Below are 21576 nucleotides of genomic sequence, written 5' to 3'. Positions count from 1 at the left end.
ATTAAGGGTCGTGTGGTGATATAGAGTGTGCTGTGAAAAAGATGCGCCAAATTCATTAAGAGTCAGAAATGGACAGGAGTTTGTTTCTGCTATATGTTATGACATTTTTGGGACGTAAACTATAATGAATTTGTCAGGCTGCCCTAAGCCTCATCTCCAAGCTTTGCCTATTTTTCAAAAAGTTGATGGAGCTGGCGTAAAACTAACAAAAGTTGCAAAATTACATGCTGTGCAAAACTTTTGTGAAATCTAGAACTGTTTTAGGCCAGACTGTTGTTTAATGAAATGAGATCCTAATGTTTAAATCAAGTTATAATTTGAAACACACACACATTTACAATGGAGGAAATAAGTATTCGACCCTTTGCTGTTTTTGTAAGTTTGCCCACTGACAAAGACATGAACAGTCTATAATTTTAAGGGTTCGTTAATTTTAACATTGAGAGAGAGAATATCTCCAAAAAATCTTGAAAATCACATTGTATAAATTAGATATTTTTTTTTTTGCATTTTGCAGTGAGAAATAAGTATTCGATCCCCTACAAACCATTGAGTTCTGGCTCCTACAGACCAGTTAGATGCTCCTAATCAACTCGTTATCTGCAATAAAGACGGCTGTCTTACATAGTCACCTGTATGAAAGACTCCTGTCCTCAGACTCAATTAATAAGTCAGACCTCTAACCTCTACAACATGGGCAAGACCAAAAAGCTTTCTAAGCATGTCAGGGACAAGATCATAGACCTGTACAATTAATTGTACCTGTTTCATCTCGTTACCTGTATAAAAGATAACTGTACACACACTCAATCAATCACACTCCAACCTCTCCACCATGGCCAAGACCTGTCTAAGGACACCAGGGACAAAGTTGTACACCTACACAAGGCTCAGATGGGCTACAGGACAATAGGCAAGCAGCTTGGTGAGAAGGCAACAACTTTTAGAAAGGCACAATTATTAGAAAATGGAAGAAACACAAGATGACTGTCAATCTTCCTTGGTCTGGGGCTCCATGCAATGTCTCGCCTAGTGGGGTAAGGATAACTGAAAGGTCAGGAATCAACCCAGAACTACATGGGAGGACCTGATCAATGATCTTAAGAGAGCTGTGACCACAGTCTCAAACATTACCATTAGTAACACACTACTCTGTCATAGATTAAAGTCCTGCAGGGAACACAAGGTCCCCTGCCCAAGCCAGCACATGTTCAAGCCCTTTTAAAGTTCGCCAGTGACCATCTGGATGATCCATAAGAGGCATGGCAGAAGATCATGTGGTCAGATGAGACCAAACTAAAACTTTTTGGTATCAATTCCGCTTGCTATGTTTGGAGGGAAAAGAAGGATGAGTACAACCCCAAGAACACCGTCCCATCGGTGAAGCATGGTGGGGGAAATATTACACTTTGCGGGTGCTTTCTGTAAAGGGGACAGGACGACGGCCCCCAAATTGAAGGGAGGATGGATGGGGTCATGTATTGCAAGATTTTGGCCTACAACCTCCTTCCCTCAGTAAGAGCATTGAAGATGGGTCGTGGCTGCCAGGTTTTCCAGCATGACAATGACTCAAAGCACACAGCCAGGGAAACTAAGGAGTGACTCCGTAAGAAGCATTTCAAGGTCTCCAGACCTGAGCCCAATAGAAAATCTTTGGAGGGAGCTGAAACTCAATGTTGCCCAGCGACAGCCCTAAAACCTGAAATATCTGGAGAAGATCTGTATGAAGAAGTAGGCCAAAATCCCAGCTGCAGTGTGTGCAAACTTGGTCCAGAGCTAGGGGAAACCTCTGACCTCTGTAATTGCAAACAAAAGTTTCTGGACCAAATATTAAGTTCTGCTTTTCTATTGTATCAAATACTTATTTCATACAATAAAATGCAAATTAATTATGTGAAAATCATACAATGTGATTTTCTGGATTTTTCTTTTTAGATTCTATCTCTCACAGGTGAAGTATACCTACGATAAAAATTACAGACCTCTCCATTCTTTGTAGGAGGGAAAACCTGCAAAATTGGCAATCAAATACTTATTATCCCCACTGTACATATTTACTCTTCTACTGATGGCTTTGACTTTTTCATGTGACCATTTATATAAAAAAAAAAGCCTAAAATCTTTGCAAATTAAACACAGTGCTTAAAGCAGTTGTTCAGGACTAACATATGGATGGGATCTATCCACTGGATAGATCACCAATATCAGATTGGTGGGGGTCTGACACTCATCATGCCCACTGATCAGCTGTTATCTACACTGTTTAGTAGCCACTCCTCCATTTACTGCAGATTAGCTCCTCTTCATTTTAACTATTTTATAGCATTCCATCCTGTATAACTCCATTTAAGGGAATTTGTCAGCAGATTTTTGTATATAACCTGATAGCAGTATAATGTAGGAGCAGAAACCCTGATGCCAGTGATGTGTCACTTATTAGTTTGCTTGCTATAGTTCCAGTACAATTAGTGTGTTATCAGTAGGAGATTTACATTAATGGACTAGATGTCGCATGCCAGAAAGTCCAGCCAATCTGTGTAAGCCTACTCCACCACTGATTAGCAGCACTGACAATGTACAGTGTACACAGGAAGCTGCCAATCAGTGGTGTGGACCGGGTTATACAGATCTCTGCTACATCTACAGCAGAGAAAACAGGTATTTTATCTAAACTACACTGCACCGAGCAGTCCAGTAAGTGACACATCGCTGGCATCAGGATCTATGTCCCTAAATTATGCTGCTGTCAAATTCTATAACAAAAACCTGCTGACAAATTCCCTTTAAATTAAATGAAGAGAATTGTGTAATCTTTGTGTAAATAGTTCCCCCTAGTGGTGACAATGGGCAAAAATAAATTTAGAGCTTTATTCTAAGACTGTCTTCCACATGGCATGTTATGAGGGGAAGGGGTGGTAGGTAAAATCAACTCCTTCCTAATTTGATGGGTCCAGAGTCCAATATATTGGTCCATTTGCTCTGGGGCTCTCCTGGTTTAGTTTACACCACTGTGTTAGATCTCTTATTGTCAGCACCCTGTTATGATCATTGAACAGTGTGAACTTGCAGCTATAGTCCGTATTCAGACTCAGCAACACGCTGACAATAATTATAATAAGAACTATATGTCCAATGTATTATAAATGGCACATATTCTCTAAATAATCAACATTTTAACAGCGTAGCTACATAGACAGTTTTTTATTACAGGATATGTGATATGTCTGGAAGCCTAAGACTACGCTGGGACATTTTATTTACTGGATATAGACGGTATTAACCTCACTGATTTAAAGAAAAGTAAAACTCAGATAGAATAATGACAAGTTATATGAGCAACAGTAAAACAGATGGAAATAGAGAGGAGGGCAGCCGGGAGCTGGTGCAAAGCTTTATGACACCCTGGATGAAGCTTACATCCAATTTCACAGCATTGCTCAAAGTACCTTTACTTCTACAATCTCCATCAGCTCGAGACGACATCACGGGAGAGAAAAGTAATGCAAAAATCACTAATGATACAATATCTACTCAAACGGCAAAAAGACGGAAAATGGGGCTTCTTACTTGAGTTCCTGTGAACTGGTGGCCATCATGTTTCGAATACTCTTATCTGCCAGTGGACAACCAGACAACCTGCAAGAAAAGTATACAAAAACAAAGGGTTAAAGGAAGATATGTTAAGAGACCAGTGGTGGATGGACGTATGTGTGGACTGGCAGAGAATGCGCCAACAGATGTGAGAAAACCACTCCGCATTGGCGCCATCTGTATGGTGCAGGCAGCACTTGCTACATCTTTCTGCCTATATCTGTCTTATGATCTAGGGACATCTAGGCATCCAAACCTTGTTTTACTGCTTTAACTAATTTTCAGGTCAGTTTTTTTTTTTTTTTTCTCACTGTAATTTTGAAAAAAATTAATGTGTGTTGCTATCTGGAAATCATCAGCAAGGTGCTGTTAATGACTGTTGCTCTCTGGAAACCATCAGCAATGTGCTGTTGATGGATCTGTTATTCCTCAAGTGCTTCATGTTTACTGTATCTGCTGTTGACCTAATTACCTGTAATATAATAGGACATTGGAGACTTTCTGCTGTCTGGGTAGTTAACACACACAGGTATAATTATATTAGTGATTCATAAAGGAATAATAAGAAAACAAAAAAAACAACTTAAAATCTATCATCAGTAATCCTGCATGTTTCTGGTTTCCATACACGGGAACAGGAAAGCAGATTTTTCAAGTTTAAAAAGATATTACCATCTTAAATATGTATGCCATGTCACAAACGTATAGTAGATGTGGATAGGATGCCACCAATGGGACCGGCACAACGCGACCCTGGAGTGTGCCACTGTCAGTGGAGTAGTGGTTGGAATTTCAATTCATTTGTATGATTACACCAACCATCTCACCAATAAAAACAGCACATAACGGAACTGAGATGAATATAGGTCCCATTGGTTGAACCCACATTTTATATGCCATAAATATATATTATTTAAACTATGGTAAGGGTGGCGCTGAAGTGGTGAAGATGAAGAGTCATGTTATTCTCATGTGTCCATTCTGCCATGATTGATGTCCCATTAAACAAAGTTGTGGAGTTGCACCTAGAGGCTACCCTACGGCCCAAGCCTATCCTCAATATCAGAGGCTCTAGTGAAGACAAAGTAGCCACTTAGTCACACCTCTCCAGGATAAGCCTGGCCAGAGGCACAGTGGGTCTACACCCGCAGCCATCATATCCAACAATACCTTTACATGGCTAGTTCGTTCATCCATTACTGATATATGAGCGTTTGAATTGATATGAAAATGAGGCTGAAGAGCTAGGGTAGGTCTGAAGCCTCTGTCACTCCAGCTCTAATCCCTGCTCATCACTGCCTCCTCCTGTTTGACTGACAGTCTCTATGCTGTGCAACATCAGACAAAGGAGCCATCAGTCTAGCACTAGCAAGAGGAGATGGCGCTGGGCTGGGAATAGAGTTGGAGTGACAGAAGTTTCAGATCTATAATAGCTCTTCAGCTTCATTTGCATATAAATTCAAAAGCTAATTTCTCAGTAATAGAGAAACGGACTGGCCATATAAAAGTATTGTTGGATTTGTCTTTGAAAGAGCTTCATACGCATATAAATTGTTTGGGGGATGATCTGCTGACAGATTACCTTTATAGATGCTGCAGAGTTGAGACTAGGCTAGTGCCACAGCGGCCATGTCTTCCCACCCTGCTGCAGCTGATTGACAGGTCTATCCTGATGTACACACAAGGGAGAGACCTGGCAATAATCGCTAGCAGCACTGGGAAGGGCCAGCTGAGGCAGCGCTGGACTAGTCTTGTCTCCGGGTATGGTCCCAGCCATATCTTCTATCTTCTAATACAGAATTTCAGAGAAAAATAAAAAAAGCAGCCATTCTCTGATTAGTGCTGCCCGAGGTTTAAGCAGCATGAAGCAGATGACAGGTTCCCTTTAAATGCCCAGGGGAAAGTCACTATTGTTCTTCACCACTCCAGCACCGCCCCTATGACTCCTGGTATACTCTTTACACTTAGATTGCTCTAATTTCTAACTTCTTTTTCTCCGAGATAGTGAAGCATACAATTTTAATAAAGTCATGTTTAGATAGTACTAAGTAGTACATCATTATTCCATCAGTGAAAACTCGAAAACTCTGTGACAGGTTCTCTTTAAGCTTTAGAACAGAAAACAGCAGAAACTAAAGAGTCAATGGCTGAAAAGTGCAATTACATTAATATTATCCAATATATATTCAAGCAAACAGGACACACTAGTTATTAAAGGCACATTAATACTACAAAGACTAAAAGCCTTATTGTAATGTCCATTGATTATAAAGCAGGAGGACGTCATTTATCACCAATTATGCCACGATTAGTTGGATCTGTGAATTGACTGGGAATCAGAGGAGCTGAATAAGAGAAAGTCTTTGAAAGGTGCAAATTGGCGTTCACAAACTTTTAGCGGCCAGTAAATGTACAGTTATTATCCTCATATGTAGGACATCTGTATTTATATGACTCCGCACCTCTATGACGAATGTACAACAAATGACTGGCTCAGTCACTGATTGACTAGTTTATATAAGGGCAATGCACAGTGTTACATTCTCACAACAACTCAGAGCGGCAGATATTTCTTGCTTTATCTTTTTGGAATCATAGGAAATCAAAATAATTCATGGAGATAATTCCATTCCTTATAATATTGATACTTTTGTTAATATTTTCATTTGATTTATTTGTTTTTATTTAGCTTTATTTTTTCATTGTTTCTAACTTACTTTTCCATCAGTGGCCTCTGAATTGTAAAGCGCTGCGGAATATATTGGCGCTTTAGAAATAAAATGATTAACGGAAAGGGATTATATATCATTGATCAAGTGTAAACTTCTTTAAAGCTCCAGATCGCATTGTGACATCACATCTGATGATTATTTTTGATGTACCGCGACAGCAACACAGAGTCGCAAATTGTTCTCAATTTTATTTCACCAGTTGCAAGTTGCAAGCTGCTCAGTGGTCATAGGCTTTAGTGCAGGTTGCATGCGACTTGTCCATGATTTGGCTTTTTTGGCTTTTTTTTTTTCTTTACGGCAAGATTGAATTGCAGCTTTAAAAACAGTCGTGTGACAGCGAGTTGCACAAATGTTTTTGCTTGCACGTCTTGTTTGCGAATTGCTGTCAGGCGAGAAATGTCACCATGTGATCCCAGCCTTACTCTATAGTTTAGAAATGCTGATAGTTTGGCACTTTTATTTTAGAAGATAAGTACTAGATAATTTGGATTCTCGCAAAACTACGAATTAAAAAAATAAACAGGAAACCAATGATCAGACTAAGCAATGTGGCAGAATTAAAGAGAATCTGTCATCAGGTTTTTACTATGTAATCTGAGAGCTTTATGATGTAGAAGAAGAAAGCCTGATTCCAGGGATGTGTCACTTACTAGGCTGTGTTTTATAAGCAGGAGATTATCAGTACAGGACAACTAGTCTCATGCTTCCTAGTCCAACCACACCCCCAGCACTGATTAGCAGCTCTCTGTCACTAAACAATGTACACAGAAAGCTGTGTTGTGGATGGGTTATACACAGCTGAACAACTGAGCTCTGCTCAATCTGCAGCAGAGAAAACTGTGATTCTATAATAGCTGCTGCACCCAGCAAAATAAGTGATACATCACTGGAATCAGGGTCTTCGTCCCTTTAACATTGATGGCTATCAATGACAGTAATTGCACTAACCCCTCGGTACTCAAACATCTTTCTGCCACATAAGTAGACGCTAGTATTATGGTACTTTTTAGATTGTGGACCAGGAGATTCCAGAAAATTCCACAACCTTAAATTCTGCTGACCATGGGGTCCAAGAAGTCAGTAATCGAACAATTCGATTTCTTTGGAAACACCTTTAGGATAAGTACAATTGTACAGATGTATTTTTCTGTGACTCATGATCTGGTATCTCTTAAAGAATTGCAGGGATTTTACTTAATTTGTATATTTCTTTACTAATTATTCCGTTTATTTTTAGACATTTATTTTTAGACACAATGAATCATGTAACTACTTTTATTTTTTAATGATTTTTTAAGGCACGTTTGCATAGTTAGAGATATGATCTTAGCCAAGGAGTGGCTCCTGGTCTTGGAGGACATTTAGTATATGGTTGTTCATAGAGGAAGTAAATACAAAGTCCAAACACTTACATCTGCAGACATGTCTGCCATTGTGTTTAATACCAGAGAGTGCTGGACGTGCCCACAGATTTATATGGCTCGCTGATTCCAAAGGCTCAGCTATAAACTGTATGGTCAGCAAATGAGATGGGTTAAAGCTGTACAATTGTTAATAGAATTCTGCTTTCAAAACAAATGTTAGTACTATTGATCATTGACTTCCTGTGACCAACACAAAACTTTTCTTTGGGTGATAATCCATGAGAAGTGTTTCGCCATGTTTCCAAGTCCATTGTTGAGGGGTCCTTAATACGATGCTGGTTGTGTAACCTACCTAAATGACTATTGAGTAAGCATACAATAGGCAATAAGTCAAGAATATCCTGAGATTGTAAACCATGATGTAATATTCCCCAAGACTTGGTTTATGGAAACTTTTGATATGGAAAAAATGATTTTACATATTGCAGTGGTTACCTTTAGTTAATAACTTTTATTTTTTTTATTTTTAAAAAAGCGTCAGTCTATAGTTTTCATTTCTACATTCACTTTCAGATACCCCAATATGCATTTTGCATCCAAGTTCCAGCTTTTTCTCTTGTGGGAGTGTCTCTCCCAGTAATACAGGCTGGATGCAAAGTGTGTGCAATTGTGTGTAAGGCCTTAAATGGCTGTTGGGTGAACCTTTGTCTCTCTTATCCACAGGAATGCTCGCTCTGTCGAGTGCTTCTGTATTCTCCATGAGAGAGCCGCTGCCAGACATCTCTGATGGGGGCTTATCTCAAAGAGAACAAAAGGATCGGGAGTACGAATTCAGACATGCCAGATCCTTTACTCCCCTAACAATTATCTGTCGGGAACCCCAATACATATTTGACTGAGGGCGGAACCCATCGTTATTTGCATGTTTGGTCAATAATAGTCTAATATGTGTGTGGGGTGGAAATGGTTAAGATTGTTAAAAATCTTCTTCCATTTGCACAGTGCGAATTAGATGTGCAATTGTTAAACATTTTCAAATTCCTATCATGCACGTTAATGTCATCATTAAAGAAGATTTTTAATGACCGTATAACTCAAATGAGGATCACAACGCAATGCTCGGACTGGCTGTCAGCTCTCTTGACCCGAGCTTGACAGCTGCATAGAAATGCCTGCTGTCACGCTCGGGTTGGGAGAGCCGACAGACAGTTCGAGCATTGCGTTGCGATCCCCTTCCGAGTTACCCAGCCGTCTAACTCTTCCTTAAGGCTTATTTATTTACTTATCTTCTTTAGAACGTATGAGCTAGCGCATTGTGACAAAGTATAATTCTCAGTAATATATTCCACAAGGGACCAATGGGATATATTTCGTTTGGACCAGATCTATGGTATCATAGTATTTTTTTGTCCTTCATTTTTTTTTTTTAATTTTCACAAGAATTTAAAAAAAAAGTAGCCAGATAACAAAAGGGCTTAAGCGTGGACTGGAAGTTGCTTTCACAATGTAAGTCTATGAAGTTCCGTAGGCTTACTCTTATGGAAGTAAAACGGCTCCGCACAACAAGAAGAGAAGTGGTCACCTGATCCTGAAGAGGACCGGAGCGGAACTAGAAGCCAATGGGTGAGTTATTTAGTACAATTAAACAGCATTACAGACATATTTAGAATGGTTTATGGGGATACAATTTTTGTCGGGAGTGTTTATTTAATAAAAAATTGGAAACATTTGTAAGTGCAAATTCAAGGGCGAGTGTTCATTCACTCTTTGTGGATCTAATTGTGCATCAGAGCACTGTAATCCACTTCATTTGTGTGAAATCTTTTTAATGACACCCTCAATCCGGTTAGTATAGTATTCCTTATTCAAAGGTGTACATCGTCCTTAAATAGTTCTACTTCTGGCCTTCACTAAGCCTTCTTCTCCAATTCTGCTCCACAAAGAGAAACAAGATCAGGTCCCTACAGGTTTATTTTTCTTGCTGTAATACACGAATTAAAAAGAAAATAAAAATTATAGTTATTGAAGGTTGTAAATTTCTTACGTTAATAAGTCTTTTTTGTTCTCTTTACACTGAGGATATTTGGGCTTGGGGCTTGGAATTCTAACTTCAGAAGGGTACCTTCTATCGTCAAGAGCATCATGGAATGGATCCAGATCATCGTGCTACAAAAATACAGAGAGAGAATTAATAATTCATTAACAAAGACAGGATCTTGATTCATCAGTAGCGTTATTTTGAAGTCACTATTCTTTGTTCACCTTGTATTCATGAATGGGGTTTTTCTACATCAAATTCTTCAAAATGGGACACATGGTTCATGAATTTTGCACAAAAATTACCTTTATTTTTGTCTTTAACCTATTTTGTGACATTTTAGCACAAAAATTCACAAAATTTGTGCAAAAATGTCTGACATATGTATACTGTACACTGCCCCAAAAAATAAAGGGAACACAAAAACAACAAAAATATAACTCAAGTAAATCAAACTTCTGTGAAATCAAACTGTCCACTTAGGAAGCAACACTGATTGACAATCAATTTCACATGCTGTTGTGCAAATGGGATAGACAATAGATGGAAATTACTGGCAATTATCAAGACACCCTCAATAAAGGAGTGGTTCTGCAGGTGAGGACCACAGACCACATCTCAGCACCAATGCTTTCTGGCTGATGTTTTGGTCACTTTTGAATGTTGGTTGTGCTTTCACACTCGTGGTAGCATGAGACAGACGCTACAACCCACAGAAGTTGCTCAGGTAGTGCAGCTCATCCACGATGGCACATCAATGCGAGCTGTGGCAAGAAGGTTTGTTGTGTCTGTCAGAGTAGTGTCCAGAGGCTGGAGGCGCTACCAGGAGACAGACCAGTACACCAGGAGACGTGGAGGGGGCCGTAGGAGGGCAACAACCCAGCAGCAGGACCACTACCTCCACCTTTGTGCAAGGAGGAACAGAAGGAGCACCGCCAGAGCCCTGCAAAATGACCTCCAGCAGGTCACAAATGTGCATGTGTCTGCACAAATGGTTAGAAACCAACTCCAAGAGGGTGGTATGAGGGCCCGACTTCCACAGTTGGGGGTTGTGCTCACATCCCAACACCGTGCAGGACGGTTGGCATTTGCCACAGAGCACCAGGATTGGCAAAGTCGCCACTGGCGCCCTGTGCTCTTCACAGATGAAAGCAGGTTCACACAGTGCACATGTGACAGACATGACAGAGTCTGGAGACGCCGTGGAGAGCGATCTGCTCTCTGTAACATCCTTCAGCATGAGCGGTTTGGCAGTGGGTCAGTAATGGTGTGGGATGGCATTTCTTTATTTCTTTGGAGGGCCACACAGCCCTCCATGTGCTCGCCAGAGGTAGCCTGACTGCCATTAGGTACCGAGATGAGATCCTCAGACCCCTTGTGAGACCATATGCTGGTGCGGTTGGCCCTGGGTTCCTCCTAATGCAGGACAATGCCAGACCTCATGTGGCTGGAGTGTGTCAGCAGTTCCTGCAATATGAAGGCATTTAAGCTATAGACTGGCCCGCCCTTCCCCCAGACCTGAATCCGATTGAGCACATCTGGGACATCATGTCTCGCTCCATCCACCAACGTCACGTTGCACCACAGACTGTCCTGGAGTTGGCGGATGCTTTAGTCCAGGTCTGGGAGGAGATCCCACAGGAGACCATCCGCAACCTCATCAGAAGCATGCCCAGGTGTTGTAGGGAGGTCATACAGGCACGTGGAGGCCACACACAATACTGAGCCTCATTTTGACTTGTTTTAAGGACATTACATCAAAGTTGGATCAGCCTGTAGTGTGTTTTTCCACTTTAATTTTGGGGGTGACTCTAAATCCATGCCTCTATTGGTTAATAAATTTGATTTCCATTGATGATTTTTGTGTGATTCTGTTGTCAGCACATTCAACTTTGTACAGAACAAAGTATTCAATGAGAATTTTTCATTCATTCAGATCTAGGATGTGTTATTTCAGTGTTCCCTTTATTTTTTTGAGCAGTGTATATATATACTGTATATATATATATATATATATATATATATATATATATATATATATATAGTACATTTTAGCAAAGAAAAAAATACAAATTTATGCACAAAAATTCCAATATTCCTTAATATTTAGCATCTGAAAACACATAGCCTAAATATATTACATTTTGAAAAAGTGTCAATTCTGGCTAACGACTGTTCTGCCATATACCACAGGCTTCATCAGCATATACTGATATTCTCATTCTGTAAGAAGTTACAGAGTATGTCTGATGCTTGAAGTTAGATTAAAAACAAATTGGCTGAATATATTTTGATTGCATTATGCTTGCTCTGCAGTTGCCTTGGTAGCATAAAGTAACTTATCATGTGACTTTCACACCACTATGACAACCCCAGAGAAAGCAGGAAAAATATGAATATTGGAAAGAAATAATTTTACGTAAAAAAAAAATAATAATCACAGATGTAAAACCTTGTTTAAAACTGGCCAAAATTAATTACTACTCTGTATAATCCCCATAAGTTGACAAGTCAACAACACTGTCGATTGCTTATGTTATTTTTTTTTTATATTGTAATTAACCAAAAATCAGAGCTCGTCATTACTGAATTTATAATCTGATGTGCTTATAATATAGAAAGAATTATGTTTAGAACTAAAAAAAAAATCTATATTCACAGTTTTAACACCAGTAGTGCCAAACTATGTGGTTCTAAAAATGATATTGGGTCTTGTAATACAGTGGTCTCCAACCTGTAGCTCTCCAGCTATTGGGAAACGGCAACTGCCATGATGCTTTGACATTCTGTGGCCTAATCTCCCCAAGGAACACTGGGAAATATAGGATTGCTTGAGACCCTCATAGGAAATTGGGTTACAATCGCTCAAGCCATCATGGAAGCAGATGATGGCAGCAATCATTAAACTTGGACTTATGTCTTGGCTTGAGCCTATGAAAATAATGTCAATATCAGTGCCATTTTGGCTGTATATTTGAGTGCGTTATCGATTGTAGTCCTTACAGTTTTCCATGACACTATCAAGTATTTAGTGTTGAGAAATCAAACAAGATTCCGAGTGGTGTACTTGTGGGAACACATTCAGCATCGGATTGTATCATCCTATAGAACTGAAAATATAATACTCCTACATAAACATTAGTCACTTTCTTAGTCGTGCATCTTCTCCCTCCTCCATAGTGTTGGCTGTAGGCTTACACGGCATCATGAGGACAAAAATAAGTTCAGATATGAAGATTTCTACAGAAGAAGTTGTAAGTTGGGAGATGCAAACTTTTTATAATTCCTTCCTTTTAGAGCATTCCCTCAAACATAAACTAATCACAAGGGGACCTCCAGCGATCAGTATGCACTTTGTCAGAAAATTGGTAGCAAGTATTTAATTCCGTTGCAGCACCGCCATAACAGAAATTAAGCATTACATGGTGTTACTAGAAAATGATGGGCTGTCCATGTTATGCCTAGGCGTGCTGAGTCCTCAAATCAGATGCTCTTTAAAGTGTTCCTAGGACAAATGTGAAAAACCCAAAATGGGTTGTCCATGAAAACAAGTTACTACCTATCTACAGGTTAGGTTATAACTTGCTGATTGTTGGGTGTTCAACCACTGGGACCTACATCGATCTGCAGATCAGGAAATTTAAATTTTTTTATTCGTAACCTGGATCTTTTATTCCCGTTCTAAAATGAAGAGGTAGATCGGACACCTGCCCCATTCTATATGAGGCTGCCGGAAAAAGCAAAGCACAGTGTTCGACATCCCCAAAGGGAATGGATGGAGAAGCGTTTGAGTAGGCACACTGCTGCTGTATCCTCACGGGAATAAAAGTTCCCCACTCTGCTCATCACTGCGAGTCCCATGAGTTGGATCCCCACCGATCAAAAAATTATCACCTATCTAATGGATAGAGCATGATAACTTATTTTCACCAGACAACTAGTGATGGGCGAGTATGTTCTGTTAACCCTTTCGGCGAGCATGCTCGGGTGCTTGCCGAGTATCTTCAGCAAGCACCCGAATGCCTAATGTTTCTTAGGCATTCCTCACATGTATTAAAGCTGTCAAACAGTCACAAATCATGTGCACGGTGTGAGTCAAACATAACACCCGAGCATGCTGAAGATACTCGGGAAACACTCGAGCCTGCTAGTAAATCTCGAGTAATGAGCATGCTCGCTCATCACTACGGACAACCACTCTTGTGATCCTTCTGATCACCCACAAAATACCACTCTTCCTGCATGATTTGATATTTATGCCTATAAGAAATGTTCCAAATATCATAGACCTTCACCCTAATGTATAGCTTGCAAAGCCTAGACTTTTTATCGAAGAGTAATTTCTGACCTCTGGGACCTCAAAGAATCCTGAGAATGAAGGGGCCTATTTAGCACCGATACCTTTGTTTTTTTCTGCATAGCAGCGCCCAGTTAATCGCTCGGCAGTGATCTGCAAGACAGCCAGTGCTGGGGCCCCTCCATTCTCTAGAGGTCTAAGAGATATAACCCACACCAATCATGAAGTGATTGCATATCCTAGCGATCTGCCATCACTTTATCATCTAGCAGTAGACTTTCGAGTTAAAAAGCAATCAATATTGGAAATATTTGTTTTTACTGTCCAAGTGTCAGGCTTACGACAAGATCTGACCTTCTACGTCACCAACCATCACTGCCATAACCACCATTACACCACAAACTACAACAATATACTTATCCTACTGTTATATCTTTTACATATCTGGGTTTTCTAGAGATTCACCAACCAACATATTTTTTATCTTGTAAGAAGAGTGGAATAAAGTGAATCTGTCACATTGTACGTGAGGTCCGATCAGCGGACAGCATAGTAGAGAGAAGGAGAAACTGATGCATATATAGGTTTGTTTGAAAATATTCAGTATAACTTGTAACCTATTCATTGAAGTCCTTGGTGTCGTCCTATTGGTGAAGTCCTATTGAAGTCCTTGGTGAAGTCCTATTTATAGGAGTCCAGTGGGAGGTCCTACTAGTGATTGACAGCTGCTGTATCTCTGCATGCACAGGCATTAAGGGAAGACTGTCAGACACTGAATAGGACCGCCCACTGGACTCATACACATACAAACTTTAGGGACATCAATAAGTAAGATGTAAGTTCTACTGAAACTTTTCTCATATAAATGTCTATCAATCTGATGAGCTCCCCCTGCTCTATAACATCCGGCCTGCAGATCAGAGACCATTTTCAACATGACATGTTGCAATGAAGTCTGATATGGCTTCACTGGTGCCATGCTGCTTTACCTACAGCACTAATCAGGCATTGAGCTAAACAGATGAGTTGATTGAGGCCATTTTGCTGCACGTGTGTTTTCATATTGCAGTATGTCAACTGATGCCGGTGATTTTCAAAGCAGATTTATGGTGAAACAGTAAACAGGTTTTCTTCCTATGTAATCTGAGGACAGCATGAGGTAGGGGCTGAGACACAGATTTAGGGATGTGTCACTTTTTAGGCTGTGTGCTGTTGTTTCCATACAGTGAAGGTTTTATTACCAGGAGATTATCACGGCTTATTAGAGCTGTCTATAGACAATGTATCCAGAAAGCTGTGGTGTGGGCAGGGCTAGCTTTCTGAGCTCTGCTATGTAAAAAAATCTGATTGCTGCACTCAGCAAACTAAGTGACACATCGCTGGAATCACATCCTACATTATGCTACTTTGCTACCTCATCTACTCCCAGATGAGATAGCAAAAACCTACTGACAGATTCCCTTTAACTCTTTTGAATGTGTTGAAATCAGTTGCAAACCTGTGATAATGTCCATACGTGACAGATTTTGATGCTAATCCAGGGCTACATTTGCATTTTTTCATAGCATAGATTAAAATCCATGTTGTCAATTTGCAATGTAGATGGACGTCCTGTGGATTAAGAATCCTCGCTGCATTTCACATTCCACACCATTTTTTTTGTTGTCATTTTTTACTTTGCTGCTACTGTTATATACACTGTGGATTTTCTATCCACAAGTCAACACTGAAAAACTGCAACTTATCAACCAAATGTGAACATAACCTATCTATGAAGCTGTCAGACTGTGACTTCCTATCAGCTAATAGGGATGTAGCTGTAGGGGGCAGAGGTAGTGGTTTTATCAGGGCTCTTGTGCCTGGGAGGTCCCTCTCCAATGTTATGTATGAAGACATCAGTGCTTTAAATGGCACATGGTGAAGTACTAATGCCATTCATCTTACATTACTCCAGTAAAAAAGTAAATAAATATTAATAAAAATATAATAATCTCAAGATAAAAATGTCTGCACTGACAAAACCCTTGTGTTCTGCTCATCACATGGGACAAACCACCACAGGATACTGGAATTCCCAGTGATGTAAAGTGGTTCATTTAGAAACAGTGAATATGGGAATCCTAAAAGTTATTTCCTAATAATATACCCACAAGAAACAAAGTTGTATCCTAATTTTGGGCATAGCATCAGGAATCTTTGCTTGTGCATAAAAATAAATTGTTGGTGAAACCACAACTGTAAAGAAAAACCTTACAATACTGCCTATAAATGATAATAAGAAAGATATTCCCACAGAATGAAAGTATCTATAGAGTTATTATTTTCTTAGTGACGGATGCCATTGTAGTCAGCAAGAAAAGCTCCACACCAATAAAGACATAATTCCTTTCTTCTTTTCCTTGGTTTTCTTCCTTCTTTCTTCCCTTTTTTCCCTTCGTTCTTTTCCTATTCGCTTTCTAAACTTCAGTCTTTCATGATTGTAAAGGGGCTATGGCAAATATAAAAGTTATTCAATATTGATAAGATAGAGGATAACTTATTGATTACTGGGGAGTCCACCCACTGAGACCCCCACGATGTAGACAATGGGGCAGTGCAGAGCATGTGCAGCTCTGCTCCATTCATTCTCTATTGGACTGATGGAAGTTGCTAAATGCAATGCTCAGCTACAGTAGCTCCGGTAATCCCATAGAGAATCCTATGCTTGGGATTGGTGGGGACCTAGTGGTAGGATTCCTTATTCCAGTGGTCTCCAACCTTTTTTACCTTGAAACCACAATCTGTTCTAAGTGATGGTTGTGAGCCACATCCAGTGCGCCCATCCTCCCCCACCATATTATCACCCAGAGCACATTGGGCCCCCTCCATTATAGGCAGAATATTTACATCCATGAGTTCCCAAATTGGCCCCCATTCCGAATTCTAGCATGAAGCATTACCACCAAACTTTTACATTTAGCTTCAACCCTCTAACAAACAGTATCACCCTATCCCCAGTTTACCATGTGTAATCCCATCGCCAGGATATACACATTCGTATCTGCTCTTCTGTGCAGGGCAACCCACAAACACAACAATCTGGAGACCTGCTCTTCATAGCTATTTGCTAAACTTTATGCTAACATACCAAGATGGCAGACATCAAATCATGGGCCCGCAAGCCAACAGTTTGGGACCCCTGCCATATCCTATCAATTAGGGATAACCGTAGACACTGGGTACATCCCCATGAACCTTGCACTTATGTTTTTTCACTTTCTTCTTCTGGTTCTTATTTCCACATTTTCCTATCCATCTTCTTTCCTTTTTTTCCCATACTTCTTGCTTTTTACTAGCCTACACAAATACCTATAGCGCTTGAAAAAGTTCCACTAGGAATTTTAGGCCTTGACATTTTATTCTCAACCCTTTTGGGGAACAGTTATTTTTGTTGACCCCCCTCATAGACATGCACACTCACTTGAGCATGCATGTGTTCTGAATGGGGAGAGGGTTTATAGCTTGTCGTATACATGGGATATCATCTCTTTTGACTCTCCCATGTAGGGTTGGATGGGCCCACCAGAGAACCGGAGAATCCTCCGGTGGGCCCTGGCTTCTCATTCAAGAGATTTCATAGCGCAAACCTTCCAGCTGCTATGGGGCTCTTTAGCGGGGGAGAAAGGTGGGCCCTCAGAATCAAATCCTCTGGTGGGCCCAATGTTCTTCAGTCTGACACTGCCCCCATGCACACAAATGCTTGTCTCAGCTGAGTGTTCATGTGTTTTAATCGGCAGAGAGGAGAAAGACACCACCAGAAACCCCCCATGAGTGGCTAATCTCCCCTGAAGATAATAGGATCAGGAGCTAAGTCAGGAGGCCCCCAGACACATCAGATGGTCAACTGATCCAAAGGTAATTATCAGGTGACTTTCATCCAATGTGTCTATTGTCTGCTTTGTAGTATTGATGACCTATCTCTTGGATAGGTCATCAATATCAAAGATGAGGGGGTCCAACACATGGCACCCCACGATCAGCTGTTTTCTGAACAGAGCCGAAACAGCAATACTCCGAATACTTTGTAGTGGATGTTCCTTCCCAGGTGCTGAAGATCAGCTCCCGTTCAGTTGGATGGGAGCTGACCTAAGGATAGTTCTTCAATATCATAAGGAAGCACAATCTCTTTATGATGCTGCCGGACACTTCTTGTGGTGGTTGTTCTCCCGTTGAGAGCAAAAGGATTGGGCATGCTGAAATCCACCTACCCAATCCTTTTATCATTGTCAGATTGTCAATATTTGATTATTTCTACATCTGTGTTACATATAAAAATGAAATAACTTGTATCACCCCTGAAATTCATGTGTAATCATAATATAGTTAGCTTTATTGATCCTCATTATTATTCTTATCTATGTGTAGTCTGACTTGACAGGAAGTGTTTTTTGTTACATGACAACGTAGCTATAAAATCTCATGTTAGCCTAAATTACGAGACTTTTTGTAGGTGTTCTTTTTTCCTTATCCATTTTGACCACGTCTTATGTATTCTTAGTAAACTGCTCTGCTGCCTCCTCAAACATATCGGAAGCTGCCGCCATGTGTGTATGGAATGGCTCCACTCGGATATATTGGTACACAGCTAGATTGATTAGTTTGTACTTAAGAATGGGTGAAACCTACATTAATCTCTGTGGAATCATCTTCATCTATCCGCCTGGGTTTCATTTTAGTGTAGTCTACTGGTAAGTCCCAGCAATCACTTTCATGCATTTGGAAACACTGGCTATTCATCACTGCCTGCCGCTGTGGTGACATTGGTTCCAGTGGAGTTAGAATGGAGCAGCAACCATCTCGTTGTCTCTGTTTGTTCATGCTAAGGTCCAGTGTCCCATTTTCATCCACATCATTGTCAGGATTCTGAAAAGAATGGATGAATATTGTGAAATTAGCTTTTCACTATTTTCTTCAATTCTTTATTATTTTTATTTTATTTTCTTTTTAAGTTTTATTGGATTATGTGCTTCCTGGAGATTTCCTGCACTTTGTCGTGATAATGTGCCCACACTCAGAAGCCTGGACTTATGTAAAAGGTTTAGTTCTTTCATGCATCTTTCAGGCATAAAATGTGAAAGAGAAAAATAAGATTCTCTGCACCGCTATGTCTCTTTCTATTGAAAAGAACCGCAAGAGCGTCTTAACATTAGTGGCTTCTCCTTAATATTCCTGCTCGAAATATACAAATAATCTTTTGCCCTGCCAAGAATGAAAAATAAGATAGTTAATAAAATAAATGGAAAATACGTGAATTTCTTTTTTACATTAATAAAATGTTTACTTGCTTATATGAATAATCATCTTTTATCGCCATGTTATTTTTAAGTTAAAAAAATTCTGTGTTAATTCCTTTTATAGAATTTTTTTATAGGGGTTTGAGATCTGTTTTTATTCTTTAATACAGAGCACCAAATCCTTTCTAGATATTGTACATAGTTAAGCCACCACTAGAGGGAGCTATAGAGATATGCATTAAACTTTACCCCTGTACATCTGGGGCATTTGCGCCTGCTTGTTAAAGCCATGCCTCATACTGTATATGTAAGCCACTGGGTTGGAGTTAAGTCTATGCCAAAAGCAGATTATTACTATATATTACAATTAACTCACCTTGGCAACATCCCGGATCAGTGATAATTCTCATCCAGGATCAGTGGTAATTCTCATCCAGGATCAGTGGTAATTCTCATCCAGGATCAGTGATAATTCTCATCCAGGATCAGTGGTAATTCTCATCCAGGATCAGTGATAATTCTCATCCAGGATCAGTGGTAATTCTCATCCAGGATCAGTGGTAATTCTCATCCAGGATCAGTGATATTTCTCATCCTAGCTGCTTTACGCCTTAGATGTTACAGTCAGTACTGCCAATATCATCTAGGCGGTTAGATAGAAGAAGGAGCCTATGGTGGTCAGGAACTTAAAGGAAGTTTTGTCCCCCTTTGGGAACAATTTTTTTTACTTAGTTAAAAGGGTTATCAAGGACTTATTTTTCCCTATTGGGCTAAAATACTTACAGGCAGGGAGTTGTTAACTACTTGGCTGTTTTGCCCTTCGATGATCGGTCCCGATTCAGAGCGGTCATGGACCACTTTTGCTGACGTTTCTCTTTGTTCCGGTGACGTTACATTAACAAAGTAGTGTCTTCTCTTCCGCACTGCTGTCAACAGGGCGTCATTGCCGATTTAGGCACTCCACTGCCTAATTGCGGTGAGCTGGCTGTCAATCAGAATGACATAGGCAGTGATGCGCTATTGACCGAGCAGCCAGAAGAGGAAGAGCTGCCCTGTTGATGTGAGATGAAAAGAATGGTAGGTGTGTGTGTGATTGTTTCATTATTATTTTGCACCTGTGTTGCCTACGTCTTTATCAAGGAGTCCTGCTGCATCTTGTCAAGTTTTCTGACCTGTGTTGGTACTGCTGCCTTTTTTCTGCTATGTTTTTTTTTAAATTTATTATTTATTTTGCTGTGTTTTTTGCCTTTTTCTTAGAATAACATGACAAAAAATTAACTTTAAACTATATACATTTGCAATTAACCAAAATAAGTTTGTAAATGTACCGATCCACACATTACAGTTCAGTCATTCTTTATTCTGCAGTAAGTGACTCATATCTCCTCCAAGACCTGCTCCTGCGATGTCTGCTCCTGTCACCGGGTGCTGCAGTATTCATTCTACAGGCAGCACTAGTGTCAGGGGCAATGTAAGAACCAGAACTCTGGGTGGTACTGGCCCAGTACAGCCATTGAGACCAGAGTGGCTGGGACCTGTAGTGCTGTCCAATCTGGAAGCATGAGGTATGGGTGTGGAGTAATCAGCCACCTGCCTTGGCCAACAGGACAGCACAACACCCTATTGATACTCCCAGTTTACTGCTGGTAGCTGCCAGATATAGTCCTACTTGCCTGATTTATATCTCTAGATTTCAGCTTTTGTTGTTTTAGTGCTTTTTTCTGTTAAAAACCTTTACCTGTTCCCTAACTAATCTTCCATCTTCTGATTTTGTATGCTAACGTCCCTCCTGGTTCTGACCCATATACCTGACGACTCCTGCATGTCTGCACTATTGGCCAACAGCTAATTCCATATCTCCAACCCAGGGGCCCCTGTGTAAGTTCAGATCAATGTACAAGGAATAAAAGGTGGAGAATAAGACAGGGTTCTGGTACATGAAGTGGTACTCATTTTTAGAGTTGCCAACTGTGATGACACAGCTTCACTCTGGCCATGGTGCGGGGGGTGTGAATTATTCTAAATTATGCCAGATGTATTGTTCCTTCATTCAGTAGGTCATTGGACATGAGCAATTTTTTCATATGAGCCTCTATGTTGACTCTTGTTGTATGTTAATTTGTGGAATGCATGCTGATCACATATAGTTTCAGCTCCCTGCGGTTTAGTAGTCTACACAACTTAGGACAAATATGCAGGTTAATTGAACAATCAAACAATGAGGAATTTCCTCCCCCCACCTTTCCCAATGCTGTCAGAGAATGCCCTGAATGGGAGCTGT

The 21576-nt window shown here is 40.2% G+C and overlaps 1 protein-coding gene across 17 annotated transcripts in view; it reads right to left on the bottom strand.

Moving 5' to 3' along the window:
- MYT1L (myelin transcription factor 1 like) overlaps positions 1-21576 on the bottom strand; it is a 679346-nt gene that overhangs the window by 46158 nt on the left and 611612 nt on the right. For 16 of the 17 annotated variants that reach the window (XM_073674215.1, XM_073674210.1, XM_073674221.1 and 13 more), the window contains 3 exons: positions 18688-18924; positions 9732-9853; positions 3568-3636 (listed from right to left, as the gene is read on the bottom strand). In XM_073674215.1, the coding sequence (XP_073530316.1) occupies positions 3568-3636; positions 9732-9853; positions 18688-18924 (428 nt within the window). The remainder of the gene's footprint in view (positions 1-3567; positions 3637-9731; positions 9854-18687; positions 18925-21576) is intronic. The other variant, XM_073674227.1, reaches the window with a different exon arrangement.

Source organism: Phyllobates terribilis, unplaced genomic scaffold (assembly GCF_046119375.1).
Source record: "Phyllobates terribilis strain yellow unplaced genomic scaffold, ASM4611937v1 Scaffold_3__8_contigs__length_932513732, whole genome shotgun sequence".
Lineage (NCBI taxonomy): Eukaryota > Metazoa > Chordata > Amphibia > Anura > Dendrobatidae > Phyllobates > Phyllobates terribilis.
The sequence above is the reverse complement of the archived record's forward strand: the minus strand, read 5'-3'. Positions and strand labels throughout refer to the sequence as shown.